The sequence below is a fragment of the Sinohyriopsis cumingii genome, chromosome 1 (assembly GCF_028554795.1).
Source record: "Sinohyriopsis cumingii isolate HCF-2022 chromosome 1, ASM2855479v2, whole genome shotgun sequence".
In the NCBI taxonomy this organism is placed as follows: domain Eukaryota; kingdom Metazoa; phylum Mollusca; class Bivalvia; order Unionida; family Unionidae; genus Sinohyriopsis; species Sinohyriopsis cumingii.
Window position 1 is genome coordinate 152,284,193 of NC_142961.1, and position 18,990 is coordinate 152,303,182.

The 18,990-nt window shown below is 34.6% G+C and overlaps 1 protein-coding gene across 5 annotated transcripts in view; it reads right to left on the minus strand.

The window, feature by feature from the left end:
* Window positions 1-708: 708 nt before the first annotated feature.
* The window catches only part of LOC149808171 (uncharacterized), a 55,998-nt gene continuing 37,716 nt past the window's right edge, over window positions 709-18,990 (minus strand). For all 5 annotated transcript variants that reach the window (XM_089974118.1, XM_089974110.1, XM_089974086.1 and 2 more), the window contains one exon: window positions 709-17,612. Coding sequence is in view for 4 of the 5 variants with exons in the window: in XM_089974110.1 (XP_089830236.1) it covers window positions 17,472-17,612 (141 nt within the window). In the remaining variant the exon portion in view is untranslated. The remainder of the gene's footprint in view (window positions 17,613-18,990) is intronic.

Here is an 18,990-nt window from a genome sequence, read left to right on the forward strand (position 1 = left end):
TCTAATTATAAGATTATTTAGCCTCATTGTTTGATAAATTCGTAATATTTAATAAATAACATGCAAATAAAGAAAAACTGTATTTCTTTATCCATGCAGTTGTTCATGAATATATAGAAAATATTACATAAAACATTTTACTCCATATATATGCAGTTGATTGCAGTTTATAATAAGTGTGTCAAGGCTCTGATTTTTGTTGTTGTATTGACACAGTGTAAACAAGTGCATGCTCTGAGGTGTTACGTGAATCACGCTGCAACATGTCATTTGGATATCAGCCTCATCACTACGTGTGTGGGTGTATAAATCTGATGACGTGTTCCTTATATAGTTCTTTTATACTCCCGTCACCGGTCAATAAAACTGATACAAATGACAACAAACAAACAAAACACAGACAGAGAGAGAGAGAGAGAGAGAGAGAGAGAGAGCAGAAAGAAAAACATGAACGATTTAATTGTTTGAATGACAGGAGAAATCTCTTTAAATATAGGGAAAAAAGGAAAAAAAGAAAGATGATGAAGATTATCAAGTGCGCAAACTACATGTCTGTTTGTGTATAGTGTATCTCCTGCACTGAGGGGTGCCCGTATTATTATTTTACGGGAGGGGGGCACTACCCACCCCCATTGCTTTTATGTGCGGGCGTCCATGCCTGCACCAGACAAATCACACACCAGAAATTTAATAACAACCAAACTGATATTTTGTTATTGACAATTTATTTACAAAATATGGCAAATTTTTATGAAACTATACAAACTTCACCCCTAAAACATTTTCATAAACTACCAAAATATATAACACCGACTCTTGTCCAATACAAAAACAGGACGGAACAAGGGTCCAAAATTGCACCAATCGGCACGTCACCCCAAACTCTGGACCATTCAAATTAGTCCATGTCGTTCATAACATACGGGGCATTGAGATCAACATATCCTTAATTAAATTTCAAACCAATCCATGATTTGCAGTCAGTTTGGATTTTATAAGAGTTCGAATAGATTAATGACATAATCAAATACTCGGATTTGCATAGAAATTTACGGGATAACCTACGGTAGTGTAAAGGATGGAGTACGTGCTACTTCGTCCCCATTATTAACCCCCCCCCCCCATATCGCGTTTCACGTGCAGCCATATATAAAAAGGGCAATGTAGCTCAACTGAGACGTTTTATATACTATCACTGATTTAAATAAAAGAGAAAATGGACACAACTTCTTATGAGTTTGATCGGAGATTTTTAACCTAATTGAAAAATAGACTTTCATTTGCATAACCTTTGTATTTTACATAAATAGCAATGGTAAACCCTTTCTAAATTGTCGTAAGTGGATTCTTATGACGTACAGTGTGTACAACAATGGCGGCTGCAAATAATATTAATTATAAGTTTTGTGACCCAGATTTAGGACATAATTCCGAAATTCCAAAAGATTACAAGGTGACAAATTTTATAGAAATAATAATCTGGAAGTACTTCTCACAACTACAGTATGCAACCATGGATTGGTCTGTGCAAATACACTGAAACCTGTGTGTGAAGAAAACACTAGAGAACCACAAAGCCGTTTTCTCTCTGATCAGTTGTCTTGTTTATGTTAAATTTTAAAAACTGTTATGATCAAAGAAAAGAGGTTCTAATGTTTTCCATATATGACCTGTTCTGGAGATCACAAAAACTCTGAGACTGGGTTTCCAATATCAGCCAATCAGACACAACTTTTCAAATGAAACGTTGTTTGTTATTGGTCGAACAAAATATCAACCTCAGGAGTTTAATGATTTTCAGTCCTGTCATATCCTTGATACATACATATTAGCAAGGACAGGTTTCATTGTATAATCATAAAATGCATAGGCGCGAAAATTTACATGGAAGTGAATAAAATTAGAATTTTATGACATAATGAATGATGTAAAGTATGGAATAAAATATGACTATTCACGTGTACAATAAAACATTTATAATAAAAGTACATATTTATAAATTAAGACAAACGGGAATGACGCAAAGTGCAAACACGTGCAAAATTTCAAAATGGTATTACAATTATCTAAGTCCTAAAGGAGGCTGAAAAAATTAAAAATCAAAAGATCTGAGAAAAAAATATACCGATTACAGTTCATGCTTGCTGCTAAAGCTCTTTATTGTTTGAACATTGCTGATAATAAATAGGTAAGGCTCGAACGTATCGTTACAACCATAACGCGCAGTCTGCTTACATTCTCAACATAGAATTTGGAGACACTCCATACCCATCTAAAATCATACATATTGTAATGAAACATTACACATTTTTCAATTCAGTCCCCAAGTACCAAGGAGTTCACTAAGTATGAAAGCAAAAGAGAAGAAATAATTCTAGAATGAAACGTATGACTTCTGAGCTTGATATTTTGTACAAACCAGTCATACAGGACTTAACCTTTGGAAAGTAATATTTGATCAGAATGTGAGAGGAAACTAAATGTCGATATTAGAGTCCCGTGATTTGCTTGCATAAATTACACTCACTGAAATAAGAACAGAATGGAAAATCTCTTCAGTTATAATCACATACATATTCATGTAGCGTTAGCTGGTGATGGATATATCTTGTAATCAGTGTCAGCATCGACGGAAATAAAACTCGGTAATCGAGTTCTATTTAAACATGAGAACATATATGATTATTTACGTCGCATATATACATCGCCCTAAATTTGGAATCATATGTTTACTGGCTTGGTTTACGCACAAACGTTATAATAGTTCTAAATTTTGGCTCCATGGCAAATCCTTTTGTACATTGACATAAACATTTACAAGGTCATGGTTCTGCTTGAGCAAATAACATAGATGAGCATTATATATATATATAGTACTTACAGCATATCATGTAATTAGATGGCTTTTTTAAAATATAAAGACAACTTCTAAATATCGGGGTACACTTCTTTGTCAAACCTGGAATTTGTTATCAGTAATAAAAACAACTGTAACCTTTTTTCTCCCAGATAATACTGACTAGTGTATGTGAACTTCTTTCCGCTACTAATAGGTTTTGCGGCTTCACAATGTGAAACAATTCAGCAGCGATTTGAATTTCACAAATTTGTCGCAGCTTTTACAGAATTTCTTTAAAAAATGCCCTTCACGGTTACTCATGCTAATTTCGCAGATGCAAAATTCCCCCAAAATAAATGTAACGCGAAATAAAGGAATGTGTACCTATTGTAGCAATAACGTACTATAAATGTGTTCGAGCAACACGGATGCCCTGCCATATGATCAGTCCCAAAAAGGTACCTAAAAACCTAAAAGTGAAGGACGGAGAAGGGTAAAAACCATGTGTCAGCTCAGTCAGTATAGATTCAGATTGTAGTTTAGTGATTTCAGGTTCGATACCCACCCAGGCCAGGCTGTGTCAGCTTTTTTTTTTTTTTGGGGGGGTGTCCTTGTGAAAGGCACTTAGCTTACATTTCCTCTGCATGATATAGCGAGTCAAATGCTCAAATTGCCGTTAAAATTCAACTAACCAACCGTCTGTACTCGCTTATAAGACGAGTCCAACTGCAAAATGCACAGACCCTGATCTACCGTCGCATAATGCGCCAGCAGATCTGGATCTGTGCATTTTGTTATGATTAATCAGTAGAACAAACAACACAGACCCACATCTGCGGGCGCATTACGCTACGGCAGATCAGGATCTATGTTGTTTGCAGTTGGGCTGGATTTATAAGTGAGTATATTCAGTAAACATTTTCCTGGGAAGAACAATTGCATTAGAACAATAGAGCAATGGACACAAGCCTAATCACCACGAGTTTCCTGTAAATAACACGTAGTCACATAGTATCATTTGCTGATTTAAAATGGTATCATTGAGGCCTTAAGCATACAATAACCCTCAGAACTTCTGTCCGAGACAAAATTAATACGTCAGCTTGATGAAGATTGTTACACCAGGACAATATTTTACTTTCTAAAAGAGCGATGTTTAAATATAAAACTGCGATCCTTTATTTAACGACTTTACCAGGGTCTTATTTTAAAAAGTTTTGATAGAACTTTGGCATCTGTTATAAGAACTAATTTACTTTTATCTTAAGGACTACATATTTCGTTTATTTTATATATATTGGAAGGATAATTCTAACCTCGTTTATATAATCTAACACGACAACGGGAGAGGTAACAAAATAATAAGCTAAAAGGATACTATTTTTGACAAAAGAAATGTAAATACGTTGCTAAGGTTCTATTTTCATTAAATAACAGAAAACACCATTAAATATTCATGTAATCTGCTGCTGCTAACAAATGACAGATACCATTGTTGAATGGTCAAAAGCGTTGTAGGTTTAAAAATCTTCGTAAAGAAAGACCTAATTTTCATAAATTTTAAACATATCAAAGGATGAAATAAATTTTGATATGGTGGAATTAATTTTCACGATAATACAGCAATAAGTATTAAAATTTCAAACAAAACGTTTGGTCTTTATGGAGCATACAAATTAGGATGTCAGTTTAGACACGGTTCCCAATATTTTGTCAACAGAGGAAGTACCAGTATACCTTGGATTGTATATCATGCCAACACAAAAATACCCCTAAACAATGACCTAATCATTAACAAAGAGTACAACCAGACCGAAATATAATATTAAATACAGAAGGCCAGAATACATGGCCAAATGGCTCATTCTATTCAAGGTTAGAAGTTCCGCCTTAATAACTAACCAGTATTACCTATTCCTTCTGTCACACAAAACCTACATGTCGACGAGATTAAAACGTCCAGAACATGACATTAAAATGTGAGAATATTTTAAATACAATCGAGCTAGTTTTAAGCATCCGCCAGGAGACAGTTTAAAAATGGTCCCCTCGGACAATGTTGTTTGTTTACTGGAGGGTTTTAATTTAATTTTACAAAGAATTTGGTTACCTGCAGAGACTTTTATTGCAGGTTTGACTCTGCTTATCGATTTAGTTTTTCATTTACAACAGCCGACGTGTATTCTGTTTATTTTAAATGAGCTCCATCATTGCTGAAAAACATGGGCAAAAACTGCACCGTCATTATGCATTTATAGCGCACCTTATCTGTAGACAGGGCCAAACACGTACAACTTCGTTTGTAGATGTAAACAAAGATGGTGTACTGTATGACACGTGCCAAGTTGCATTTGTCTCGAACTAGACCTATTATCAGGCAGTAATCTCGCTTTCAGTCATGCTTGATACTTCACACTAAGATGTGTACCTTAGTACAGATAAATTTACAAACTCACGCAATTTACAAACCAGCATCTGTTTTTTAATCGATAGTTTTACCTTTGCGAGCAAGGAGTATTAAACTTGAAGTTTTAAACATCAACCCAGTGAAAAACATGTCGTGGAGACTGAAGAAAACTATGAGCGGAAAATTTCAACTCACAAATGAAAAATCCAAAGATAATTTAAAACCAACTTGGGCTTTGTGTGGCTACATTTACAACTAAGATCAGAGCTATAAAATATTTATCAAAAAATAAAAAGGCCATGAATTTTCTTGTCTTTTTCTTATACACGTGAGCACATACTTAAATTGAACAGTATGTATGTCATTACAATAGACTGGGTTCAAAACTGTTTACTAAAACAATAACACATTTTCAAATAATCGGGTATCATAATATGTTCATTAAAAAGAAATGAATGTTTGCTAATATACGCAAGTAAAATCAAATGCTTAATTGTCCTGAGCGAATCATGGCACAGAACAAATTTATTTAATACCACTGAAATTTAAAACTACGAAACAAATGTGACACATCAAGAACTCTATGAACACACACGACCGATATATGAGTAAAACAACAATAATCAAAAAATAACGCGGCTGAAATATGGAAATCTCTTACCTTGAGTATGACATGAAAACCAGAAAAGAAAAGAAACTCAGACAAATACTGTCTAAAAGAAATTGTAACCGTTTCTTATTTAGATATGATGACACTGATATTTTTCCACATAAAATGCCCGTTTCAGTGAGTTAACTTAATTCAATGATACAATCACATGGCCATGATGCATAAAAAAGGAACGTTTGTTTTCGTAAAAGGTGCAGAAAACTACATACATGGATTAACTGTAGCGTTGGCTACATCGCCCCGATGGGAAAACAAAAGAAGATAACATATAGTTTCCAAAACTAACCCCAAACGATAAATAACTGTTTTGAAGATCACATTCCACTGCGACGGTCTGTGCATTGATCCCATTCATTTAAGTCAAAATGGCGCATATATATATATATATATATATATATATATATATATATATATATATATATATATATATATATATATATATATATGCGACTTTTTAAGTAACCCTCTATATAGACCGAGCTCCCTACTGTAATCAGAGGCGTCATCGAAAATCGTGCTGTCTAAAAACATGCTGTATTCAACAGATATGTAGTAAAAGTAGTTTGGAGTTAAAATTTTCACGTTTAAAAGAATAAATGCTACCGCTGCTACGCCTAATGCGAAGCGGTAGCAACTACTGTTACTGTCCAGAAAGTTCAGGGATAGAATTATTCTTCAAGTACTAAAAAATTAGTGTTTTTAATTTTACTTGAAAGAGCCGTGTGAAATAGCACGCATTGGTTTCTTTGCATGCACAAGGAGATGTCATTTAGTATACAGTGAACCACTACTCGACTTAAAACTAAAGAATATTTCTAATGCATACACAGTCTTTAAGTCTCAAGGAATATGGTGCACAAATAATATTTCTAAAAAATCTAATTCGTCAATATGAACAAAAATCACATTTAAATTAGTTTGAGATCATTGGAAAACCGTTTTGTGTCATTTTCAGGACACTAATACATGCAAACAAACACTTGTACATATTTACACCCTATATACATACGAATATAAACATATGCACGATATTCTGTACAAACATTTCCCAATACGATTTTAAAGAGGTAAATTCAACTTTGTATTCATCGTACTATTTATCTTGAATATCTAGCAAGACTTCCTACGGATACATATTTAGATCTTTCTCATTCATTTAAATTATTCGTTTGTCCAGACAATTAAGTAGATATTCTGACGGGGAGTCTCAAAGACGAGTGGTTGATATTGGAAACAATCGCTTGAAAATGTGCAGTATAATTTTTTTTTTAATATAACCAAAAAATAAATGTTTACTGTGAATATACACTTCCAGGACGCCAGTTACACGAGACCTGTTGAAGTATGTAAAATAAGATACACATAATCCAACATTTAAACAATATTTACACGACTGAAGTCTACTGAATCCCACAGCCCTTAAACTTAATTTGAAAAATAATCGAAGCTAACTTCATAAATTCGGATTCCATCAGACTCAATTTTCAGTCAATTTGCCTGGACACGTGCACTTTACGCTGTATTAATGCCAGGTGATTGAGTAGTTAGTGAGAACTTCAGAAGTAGTGCACATGTAGAAATAGTACCGCGATGATTACGAGTATGTACAAACCAGGAACCTTTCCCCTAATTTGAATGTACCGAAAGTCTTCACAGATTCTTGTTGCAAATTACTGAACAAAATATTCTCCAAACTTTTAGAATCTTGTAAACATATAGCTAATTCACACACATACGAATGCAGTTCCTCGAGACCTTTATCAGGACTCTTATCTACCATTTTCACTTTCAGTGTATATTCGTTCATATTGAAATGAATAAGTTGGCTTAAGGCGCTGACAGAGCGAAAGCTAAATGAGATTTAACCCACTTGGAGCAGGTAATTTAGCCATGATACTTTTCTAGCAAATATTGTAATCTCTTTAAATGCCTCCGTTGTCCTTATTTTAATAGAGTTTCCTAAGATTATTATACAGAAAAATCACGATTAGCAAAAAGATAAGTGAAAATAAAGTACGCCCGCATGCAACAGCTGGCATAAATCAGTTTTAGTAGTGGTTAATATGAAATAAGTATGGCAACAAAATACGCGTCTGCACAAAAATAAAAAAATTTTAAAAAATTGTTTTGCTACAAAAATGAATCTTAAAATGATTGACAATTTTAAATTATCGAGATATATTTATAGTGATTATTTCGTATGTCAATTTTGCAGATATGTTAGTGAAATAGGAGCCTCAGATTGCTAGATAAGTAATTTTGTTTTCTCTCCGCTCAAAATTGAATTCCTAATTCGACGGATGTCACCAAGATGTCGATAATCGTAAATACTTAAAATGACTTAAACGGAATAAAGGATTAGAAACTGTATTAAATTTAAATTTTCAGCTGAGAGAGAGAGAGAGAGAGAGAGAGAGAGAGAGAGCATGGCCATTCAGATAATCTAGACAACATTATCATTCCAAAGATGCCGATGTAAATGTATCATTTCTTCCTCTCCCAAAACGATAACAGTACAGATAGTTTACGATCATAACATTCTGTGTTTCCAATCGACCATTACTTGCCTTTTTAACATTAAGCATGGTCTGGTGCAGCATTTTAATTTTATTAACCGACCTCTGTTAAACGACTTGACGCCTTTGCCAAAATCAATGATCTAATTGCACGAAAAAGTCTCCCTGAAAGCGCTGGGACCAGCCAGACAACGCTGGGTGAAGACCCACCACAAGTTTGTGTTGCAAAAATAATTGGCCTCACTCAGCAATGCGCCCTCTGACACGTGTTAGGCTAATCAGCTGAATGACACGCTTATTATTGCAAAGTTTAAGCAGCAAAAATATTCACAGAAAAAGCCGCATACTTGTAACCGATGCCAGCCTTGTCAGAACTGAATGAGTTATGTTCCTTGATAATTATCCACAAAGGCAAGTCACATGAAACTGATTATTCGAAGTTTCCTCTGCCAAGTCACATCGTGTAGATTATTCGTCTTTTCCGTTGTCAAGTCACATCAAGACTATTCGTAGTTTCCGTTGTGAAATGACATTATCAAGATTATTCGTAGTTTTCGTTGCCAAGTCACACCATCAAGATTATTCGTTGTTTCCGTTGTCAAGTCACATCAAGACTATTCGTAATTTCCGTTGTCAAGTGATATCATCAAGATTATTCGTAGTTTCCGTTGCCGAGTCACATTATTAGATTATTCGTAGTTTCCGTTGCCAAATATTAATGGCACATGAGGAATCTCGTTCAAATCCCCAAATTTTCTTGTCACTTCTTTATAGAAATTTCATAAACTAATACAAAAATGTTTAATTTCACCGTGATCTACGAAAAAAAAGTAGTCATAAAAACGATCCTCTTCTTGATATTTTTTATACATCTCTCTATTTTCCTTCTAAATTTCTGTGCGTTTAAATATTTTTTATGCTCATTTTCATACAAGGATTCCGCTAGATCATTAATTTGTTTTGACATTCATTCATTCTTTATGAAATAGTCTACAAATTAAGCATACCGTTTCCCCACTCCACTCCCAAAATCTTTGATGAATTCAAACAAATATTTTAAAAGACCTGAAGATCGTGCATACCATTATCGTTAAATTACTGGAATAAAAAATGCAAACTCTGAGGCTTGAAAGAGTTTGTATGATTATCTTAAAGTATCTATACAACTACATCATGAAATCAAACTCTGAAATGAATTCCAGTATTTATGTCGGAAATGTAATCATGCTATTCATTTTTCCGCCATTGATCATATGTATCCGTTATTTAATGGTCCATTTACAGGATGGCAAGTTGTCAGCTCTCAGTTTCCAATGACGCTGTAAAATGGCAAAGTTCTGCCCAGTAATCGTGCTTAAAAGCGATCGCATGTCACCCATTTTTAATCTTTAATGTCTTAAACATGAGAACCGAGTAAGATTAGATTTGTCTAGTTAGTGACAAAAGATTCATACAACTAAGATAAATGGCATGTATGTTTAATTGATTTATAGCGCTCTAGAATGTAGAACAAAATCTAGTTGCGTCCTGATTATTCATAGAGTTGCGTTGGCCTGTTCGAATTTGGTTTTAAGAAGGAGTGGCGTTTTGGTGCAATCTCGAGATAAACACGGCTCTTTGTCTTCAAAATGTATTATACAGTAAATGTGACATTTGCCGATGCAAGGAAAATTTTGTTTTCTTTTTTGTATGTTTTTTTTTCTTCAAATTTTGCGTCTTTATTACCAGAGCAATACTAAGTTAAAATGTTACTCGAGTTTGCCTAATGTTTGACGTTTAAACTGCTGCAGTTATCTCTTTGATTTTCCCTACAAATTTAGAGCACTTGGCCACTGGAGCGGTCCCATATCTGCCAAGTACTTGAACTATGAACTGATTTTCAGTAAGTTCAGTAGTATTTACTAACTCTTTGTTGATCGAGGGAGAGATATTTTCTTGTTACGTCTATTCTAGATAGTTACTGGTCAGAGGCGCGCGCGCGCGTGTGGTGTTTTGGATTTTTAACGTAGCTTTAACAATATCGCTAATTCATATCGCTATAATGTCTACAGTGCGGCACTTTATAGTGATGTCTAGTACTGAGTCATACTGCCGCAGACATGTGACATCATGTCCCACCCAGTCACATTATACTGACGCCAGTCCAACCAGTCCTAACAATTACCTCCTATTGCTGCACACCTAGCGAGGCAGCTGTTAGTACCATTTTTATAAGTCTTTGGTATGACTCGGCCGGGGGTTCGAACTAGGTCGCTGGAGCGGTCCCGTGTCTGCCGTCGCATAATGCATATTTTTGACTATGGGTTTACAAGTACTTAAACTATGAATTGATTTTCAATAAGTTCAGAAGTATTTACTAACATTCGTCGCCGGATCAAAGAACTCTTAAGCGGTATAAAGATTACGTTTAGTAAAAAGCTGGCCGCGGAATCATGAGACAACTACGCTGTCAAGACAAAGTACTTTACGAATACCCTAAATCTACCTACCATCAGCTGCCAGTCAATTATTGTCTATTCATAATTCTATAAAGCCGCTGGCCAATCGTGTCCCGTGCAACGCGTGATCTGTTACGTAATCGCACCTGTTGTGCTAAAAGAAGACATATGTTTCCCTAATAGTTAAACACCTGGGCAGTGTGTGTATATAACATATAAATGAATTATACTTCGACCTAACTGCGTTAAATATTCACCACCAGTCTAAAATATATCTTTAACAGTGTGATACAAATTGTCAAAAGACATCCTCTGGTTTTCAAGAAACGTTATGCTTATCATGAAACATGGTTATTTAGAATTTAGCGAATCGTTTAGGTTCTGAACATGGTTATTATGGATCGAGCGATTCGATTATGCTCTAACCATGGTTATTTAGGTACATACATGGTTATTTCGACTCTAGCGATTCGACTATGCTCTAGACATGGTTATTTAGGCTAACGATATGTTTATGTCGGTCCCAGCTATTTGAGTATGCTCTACACATGGTTAAATAGGCTTCAGACATTGTTATTTCGGCTCTAACGATACGATTATGCTCTAGACATGGTTATCTATGCTATAGCGACTCAGTTAGGCCTTAGACGTTGTTGTGTAGGTCCTAACGATTCGAGTAGGCTCTAGACATTGTTATTTAGGCTCCAGACAGTTATCTACGCTCTAGCGATTCGATTAGGCTCTTGACGTAGTTATCTAGGCTCCAACGATTCGACTGGGCTATATACATAATTATTTAGGCTCTAAACATGGATATATAGGCTCCAAAAATGAAATTAGGCTTCATACATGGTTAATTAGGCTCTAGCACTTTGAGCTGGCTGTAAAAATAACCATGTTTGCTCCAGCGATTGGCCAATAGTGCTACTAAAAATAGAATCTCCACCTCAAATTTCCTTTTAGCAACAGAATATATAAAACACGTTATTCTTGCATCAGCTGAAAACAAATTTAGCCCACTAAAATGTTTGAAGATTGCACACAAGAAACAATTTCTTAAAGCGAACAAGGGTTTTGATATATAAATATGTAAAGTTAAACTAACAGCACACCAAAACAATTCCGATTGCTTAGACAAATTTAATTACAACTGAACCAAAGATATCAACAGTTAAACATATGCAAGGCAATGTTTTAAGTCCTGGAAACCATTGTGTCTAACGTAAGGTCTATCTATTTTCGAAAACAGTTTTTAGGAAAATTATCTTACATTTCCTTTTATATTACATGTCTTAAAGTTCCTTTTGCCTACAGGAAATTGAACATGATTGGATCCTAATAATCATTAAGTTTCAATTGTAAACTGCAAGATCTCAACTTCCAATACCAACGTACATTTTCTCTTACAAGGATACATTTTGTGCCAAAATAATATTACAGTCCATTAGTATTTTAAGAAATAAAAACGTTACATAAACAAGATGAAACAAAATTTAATAATGTACACTATTAGGAACTGAACTGGAAATCTTCGGTCACTGGTTGCAATATCGAATCGGAAAACAAGTATTCTGTGGGAACAAAAACACGATGACTGATGTGTGAAGGATCTAATCGAAATGAGCCATGTCTCGATGAAGAAATGACTAAACTACAACTTTTCATAATAAAAAATGAAATCATCAAACGTCTGCTTACACACTACGAAGAGGACACATTCCATACTGCCAATTGTCATCAAAAGTCCTCTGGCGCCATTTGGCCTCGTTATCTTTATCGTCAAGCCTACGCCCCACATATTTTCTTCATGTGTCATCGATTCAGCCTGCATCAGCAGCCGACTAAACCTGTCTCAGTGACTCGGGTATGAATTTTTTTAATGATTTGTTGTCCAGGTAAGACAGTCTCCCTGGAATGTCAGTTATGTGTGGAATGCGGTGAAATAAAATGCCTGGTAGGTGAGCATACTTAACTTTCTCCATTAATGTTGCATATAATTTTGTTACAAGGATGGGCTTTTACAACAGAACGCTATATCGTCTATAGGGACTTTAAATCAATCACCGTCTACTGAATGCGTAGGAAGTTGGAAATTCTGTAATAAATTGGTTGTACATAATTCAGACATCGCTGTTCGTCACAACCATGGGTAAAACACTGAGCTAGAATAAAAAGACACTTGAAAAATCAAATGAAAGTCTTCATTTTTCTAGATTTGAACTTAGTTTCATTTTGTCATTTTTGGAGATATTTATATTCCTTTACATCGTGTTGTATTTAAGAGTTTAAAATGTACAAAAGTAAATGCCAATTTCAGATATTCTTGGTTCTTTATTACAGCTCCTCAATATGTCTGTCTGTCTGTCTCTCTGTCTGCATGTATGTATGTATGTATGTATGTATGTATGTATGTATGTATGTATGTATGTATGCATGCATGTACTGTTTTACGGTACCTTAACATAATAATGGCTATTTAGTGCAGCTAAAGTATACTTTAAACAATGTAAGAAATTAATAAATTTAGTATGGCATCTGTCAGTAAAATACCATTTTGGCTCAGCAATTTAAGGCCAACAAAAAAAAATTGTACAAAACTGAAGAAGGGGAAGGCGATGATAATCATGTTGAATGGTGGTGGTGGTGATGGTTACGATAAAGTTTGTAATAACTATTTGGTATATACAATATCGGGCAAAAAACCATATTCAATCTTTTTTGATTAACATTATGGTCTTTGTATTGGTGCAATCGTGTCGAGTTTGACTCAGGATAATCTCAGTCAAAAACAGTATAGTTTCAGATCTGTCGTTACATTTCGTACGAGCAGAAAATCAGGCATGGGACTATGCTGCCTATGGTTGAAGCCATCCTTTAATTGAATAAAACAGCTTGTTCAACATTCCATTATGGTGAGTAACGCAATTAATTGAGAGGCATCAAGATAAGGAAACGGAAGTATTGCATAGTAGGAAGCAAATTTCCAGGATTCAATCTATAACACAGCAGCTAAAGGACCGGATGATTCAGCAACTTATAATGGGTGTTCAAGAAATATAACACGTATTAAGAATAAATCAATTGGAAATTATAGGTAATATTGGATTGTACCAGAATTTTAAAAGGTGAATAACAATCTTTTTTAAAAGTCTGACACATTTCATAGACGAAAGGCCCCCCCCCCCCTTTAATAAAAATCAGCTAAATTCTACTATTAATTTTTCGAGGTTATGTCGGAGCCAAATCAAATCAGCATATTCAAACAGATAAATAAATAAATAAATAAATAAATAAATAAATAAAATAAAATAAATAAATGAATAAATAAATAAATAAATAAATAAATAAATAAATAAATGAATAAGTAAATAATGCAGTTATATGCCGCAGCCCATTGAAGGTCTTACTTGCATCAAATGGTCAAATGCCTGAAAATTGCACAATTCAGGTATATACTGCTACATTTACTTGTTATTTCTCCTTTGTTTCTCTGAGAAGGTGAATTTCAAAGATTATTTCCATAATTGTAGCTTGGATACATAGTTTTAACTGTGCTGTGCAGAGTTGCATTATTGGATGAATTGGTCATAAACGCAGCAATGGAAAACCGTTGTCCATACGATAATGCAAGTAAGATATTTTGTCATTACAACAGGTTTTTTTTCAAGACAAGCTTCTATTATGTGACTGGCTGTCTGGTACAGCTGGCTGCAGGTTTAATAAGATATTTGCTGCTATAGGTCTATCTCAAGTCGTCACCGTTAACTACGAAATTACCGATAAAAACGCTAAGTTAACCTCGTTTTTCAACATTTGTGTCACACAAAAAATAATATGCGTTTTGAATAGCCGAGATTTTCTTTTTTAGTATAAATGGCGGTATTATATAGTCTCTTTTCACTTTTCTGTATGGTCTATTTCACATTGTGTTTAAAGCACTCACATCGCATTATTATGCTAATATAAAACAGTATCTTATTTCATAGCTTGTCCTAAGTGCCATTGTTTCTTTCAGCATTTGAAGTGCTGTATACTGAGCTAATTGCGTGGTTATTTTCTTACTATGAGAATGATTTCAATAATGTACTTTTTCTGTTTACTAAACTTGACAATGTCGCCGAAGAAATTGCATCAAACCTTGAGCGCAAAAAGCGAAAATAAAAACAAAACAAAACCAAAGTTTCTGATGGAAAAAAAATGGATATATATGAAAACGAAAAAGAAGCATGTGAATATTTTGACAGTAAATCTTCATGACTGAAGCAATATTATGGTTACTAATTATTTCCGGGTCTATGCTATTATGAAACGCAGTTGTGAAAGTTGGTATATCATCTCTCATTTTGATTAAGCCATGTCGCTAACATGACATGCATAAATTGATACATGGATTTAATCATGGCTGATTTTAGTACCAAAGTCTGCACGAGAGCGAAGAAACCCCAATTATTGTGGAACTTTACAAAATCCTTTACAATACTTCACTAATAAATAAAAAAAAAAGTATACAATTCTAAATCTCCGTGTTGCTCCCACGGCCACGTAAATAGTACATAGATTTTGTCTGCTGGGTGTAAATATCGATAGCCGAGTGGATGAATGATGGGTAAATCAGATCGTGTCTGAAGCACGCTGGTTCGAGCGCAGAATACTAAGATATTTGTGTTTGTACATGCGTATGTGTGTGCGTGAGTATTTTTTTCTATGTCTATTCAAAACAGAGAGTTCCCATATTCAGATGAAGAAAACCAAAAGAATTTAAAGCAGAAGAAAAAGAACAGTCGATTGCCATACATGTAAAGTACAAAACCACATTATTTTATGAAACTTGAGCCCTTTCGCAACATTTATTCTAAGTCTGTACCCAAGAAGTTCGAACATCAAGACTTGAATAAGAAACTTAGTTAATGCGTCAGGTAAAAACGACACAAAACAAAACAGGTCCAAATTACATTATTAATATTTAAACTATACAAACTGAATGAAAACAGAACTTTATCAGCCATCTTTAAGGCTCAGATTTCACTTGGGGAAAAGGTACCGGTATGTAAACTGTAAACGAGTTTTCTAGTTCAAGGTTGGGTTTATTTAAGAACTGTTATAAGTATTTATAACATTAATGTCCAAAAATACAACCAGTTTCAGAATCCATTTTTAAATTAAATTTACGGAAAATTTGCAATTTCTTATTGATATTCTTGTTGCCGAAAACTGGCCAGCTTAGGTTCGATGAAATTTCAACAATAAATATTTGTTTTTTTAAAAGCTGTCTAAAATAAAAACTTACTGGCCCGTTTTCGTACAAACAAAATTAATGAAATAATAGAGGAATATACGTATGGGGGTGGGTGGGTCTTGCATATATAGTTATTTCCAGTAATAGTGTGAGATCGATATTCAGGAGAACGCAAATATTCATATTTACCAAACGAGAAAATAAATACCAGCAAACACTGAAAAGCTCTGGAAAAGGTTGATTGAACTTGACATCCAACAAGAAAGTCAAGTGCCTAATTTGCTCGAAAAAAACAAAACATCGTCTAATTATTATTTAGTCATAAATGGCGTACTGGTGGATACGAAACTGCGGTTCTGTTAATAAAATGACTAACGCAATATAAAGTTTTCCTACCAAATGCATGTTCGTGGCAACATTTATTTAAAAACTGTTGAGATCAGGGTGCTAAAAGAGCGCACGATGAGCAAAAATCTGACTGCACAAAAATGGGACTATTACCAGTGCTGTCAGTAATATACAATATATTTATCAATAGTCCGGGCGTTAACAATCTTTTTCAAACCTTTCTTTTGTAAACACCTTACTTGATCAAGGAAGTCGATGACAGGGTTCAAACACAGAAAGATGTATGAACATTCTCATGTCTCTCGAATTGTGCGATTGTATAAGAATTCAATCTCAGTCTTTATTGAACAAATAATGGTCCACTCGAACACAGTCGGCATGTAAATGTTCTAATGAAAATGTTCAAAAAATATTTTCATTATTTCGACATGTCCTTGAACACAGCGGTAGATCTCCTTCATGGCGTGAACATGGTTCTAAGTCTCTAAGTTATCTGATGAACAAATGCAAATGCCCATGAATGAAAGGAGCGCAGACTCGATACACACTTTATGGAAGAACACGTATATCTTCCTCTGCAAATATCTGACTGGAACAAATTCTGAGTTACATACTTTCAGCACACGATGACTGTATCAAAATAGGCAAGCTGAATGTTTATCCGTGAATTGGCTGGTAGAACAAAATGAAACGTCTCGTCTACCCGTATTCGGACAGATCTCGTCAAAGAGCACTTAATAAAAATATCAACCTTAAATACTTTGCATCAACATGTAAATTTTAATGTACAAAGATGCTCTTTCACAAAATAACGAAAAGGCCCCTTGAAGGCGATAAAGGTTCTTCACAAAACATAACGAGGCCCTCAAAAGGCTAAAAGTTTTGTCACAAAACATGTTGAGGACCCGCATTACATGTGAAGAAATCCATGGTTAAACACAATAAACTCGGCCATGATTACATATTTAACCCTGGCTGGAATAGTTATCTTTGAAACACTATACCGGCTGAGTGGTGTCAATGGTCGTGAGTTTCCGGTGAGGGCTGAGCGTCTGTAGTGGAAAGGGTCCACATCTGCCGAAAACTTGTCCACACCATGGATAATGATATGGTGCCAGTCAGTGGAAATGATGCCGCCTGGTCCGAAAATAGCCGTCTCTGAAAAATAAAAGAGAACGCTCTTAATGACAAAATTTCATGTACTATGAAACAGGTAAAACCTAGGAAGCGTGGGTAGCGGCAGCAATGTAGACTTACTAACCATGTACGCTTTGACTTAACGGGTTTCCACATCTAGATGCAAGCTACAAGAACGACAATCATACTATCGTACGACACAGTGGAAATTTGTCGAATTGGGGCAATTGCGCGTTTTTGGACATTATAAAGCAAGAGTTTTGCATTGCTTTGATTCATTTATTCGATGAAAATGATAAATTATATAAAAAAAAAAACGAATCTTCTCTGAATTTGTTGTTTTGAAATGTGTGTTCTCTCCAGAAGTACTCACACGATGCAAGTCATGAGAAACGCCACACTTCTCATTACATCGTTCTTCTTTGACGACTGCTATCAGTCTTCTGGTTTTCGTGGGACCGCAGATAAATAACAACCTCCATCTCAATGAAAGTACGGAATTTCTAATTCTATTTTATTTTATGTCCATGATGTATCGCACCAATGTAAAGCTACGGAACAAACACTGAAGTTTATGGAGAAGTTGAGGAACATGCCGTTCGTGAATTAGGTCATTGGAATGTGAATGGAGTTACCAACTAATTAGAAAACAAAGATTAAAAAGTTACCGGTACATACATACATACATACATACATACATACATACATACATACATACATACATACATACATACATACATACATATATATATATATATATATATATATATATATATATATATATATATATATATATATATATATATATATATATATATATATATATATATATATATATATGATAAAGTTAGGATCATCTGGGATTTCACCCTTGATGCTTGTATTTTTTTAATAATTTCTTGTAATGTTTCGCAGACATTTGAATTTTACATTGTTTTTACATTTCTTTTATATCGTATGTTTGTAGTCAAGGGTAAAATCCAAGATTGTCCAAACTGCTACAGCTATTACTACTAATAGGGAATAAAATAAATGACGGTCCTTTCCCGTTGCAAAATCATACGGCCTAGCAATCTTGAAGCGTAGATAAATATGCTCTCTGATTTTGTCTTGCACGATGCACCGAGGTATGCAAGTGCCCGTAATTAGCATAAAATGTGAAATATTTGCTCACCGTAATCTGTCTGGATAATCAACTTTAACAATGTCGCAGTATTTCGTCTGAGTGTCCTCAATACTATGGAATTTAACGAGTCGAAAATATGTTATCACCAGCATAAAAAGACAGCCAGAGCACAGCTGTTCCCGCAACATATGTGCGGGATTTGCACAGAAATAAATACCTGTAATCGTGTTTCGTACATTCTTTAGATTTTAAAATTTAGATTATGAACAAAAT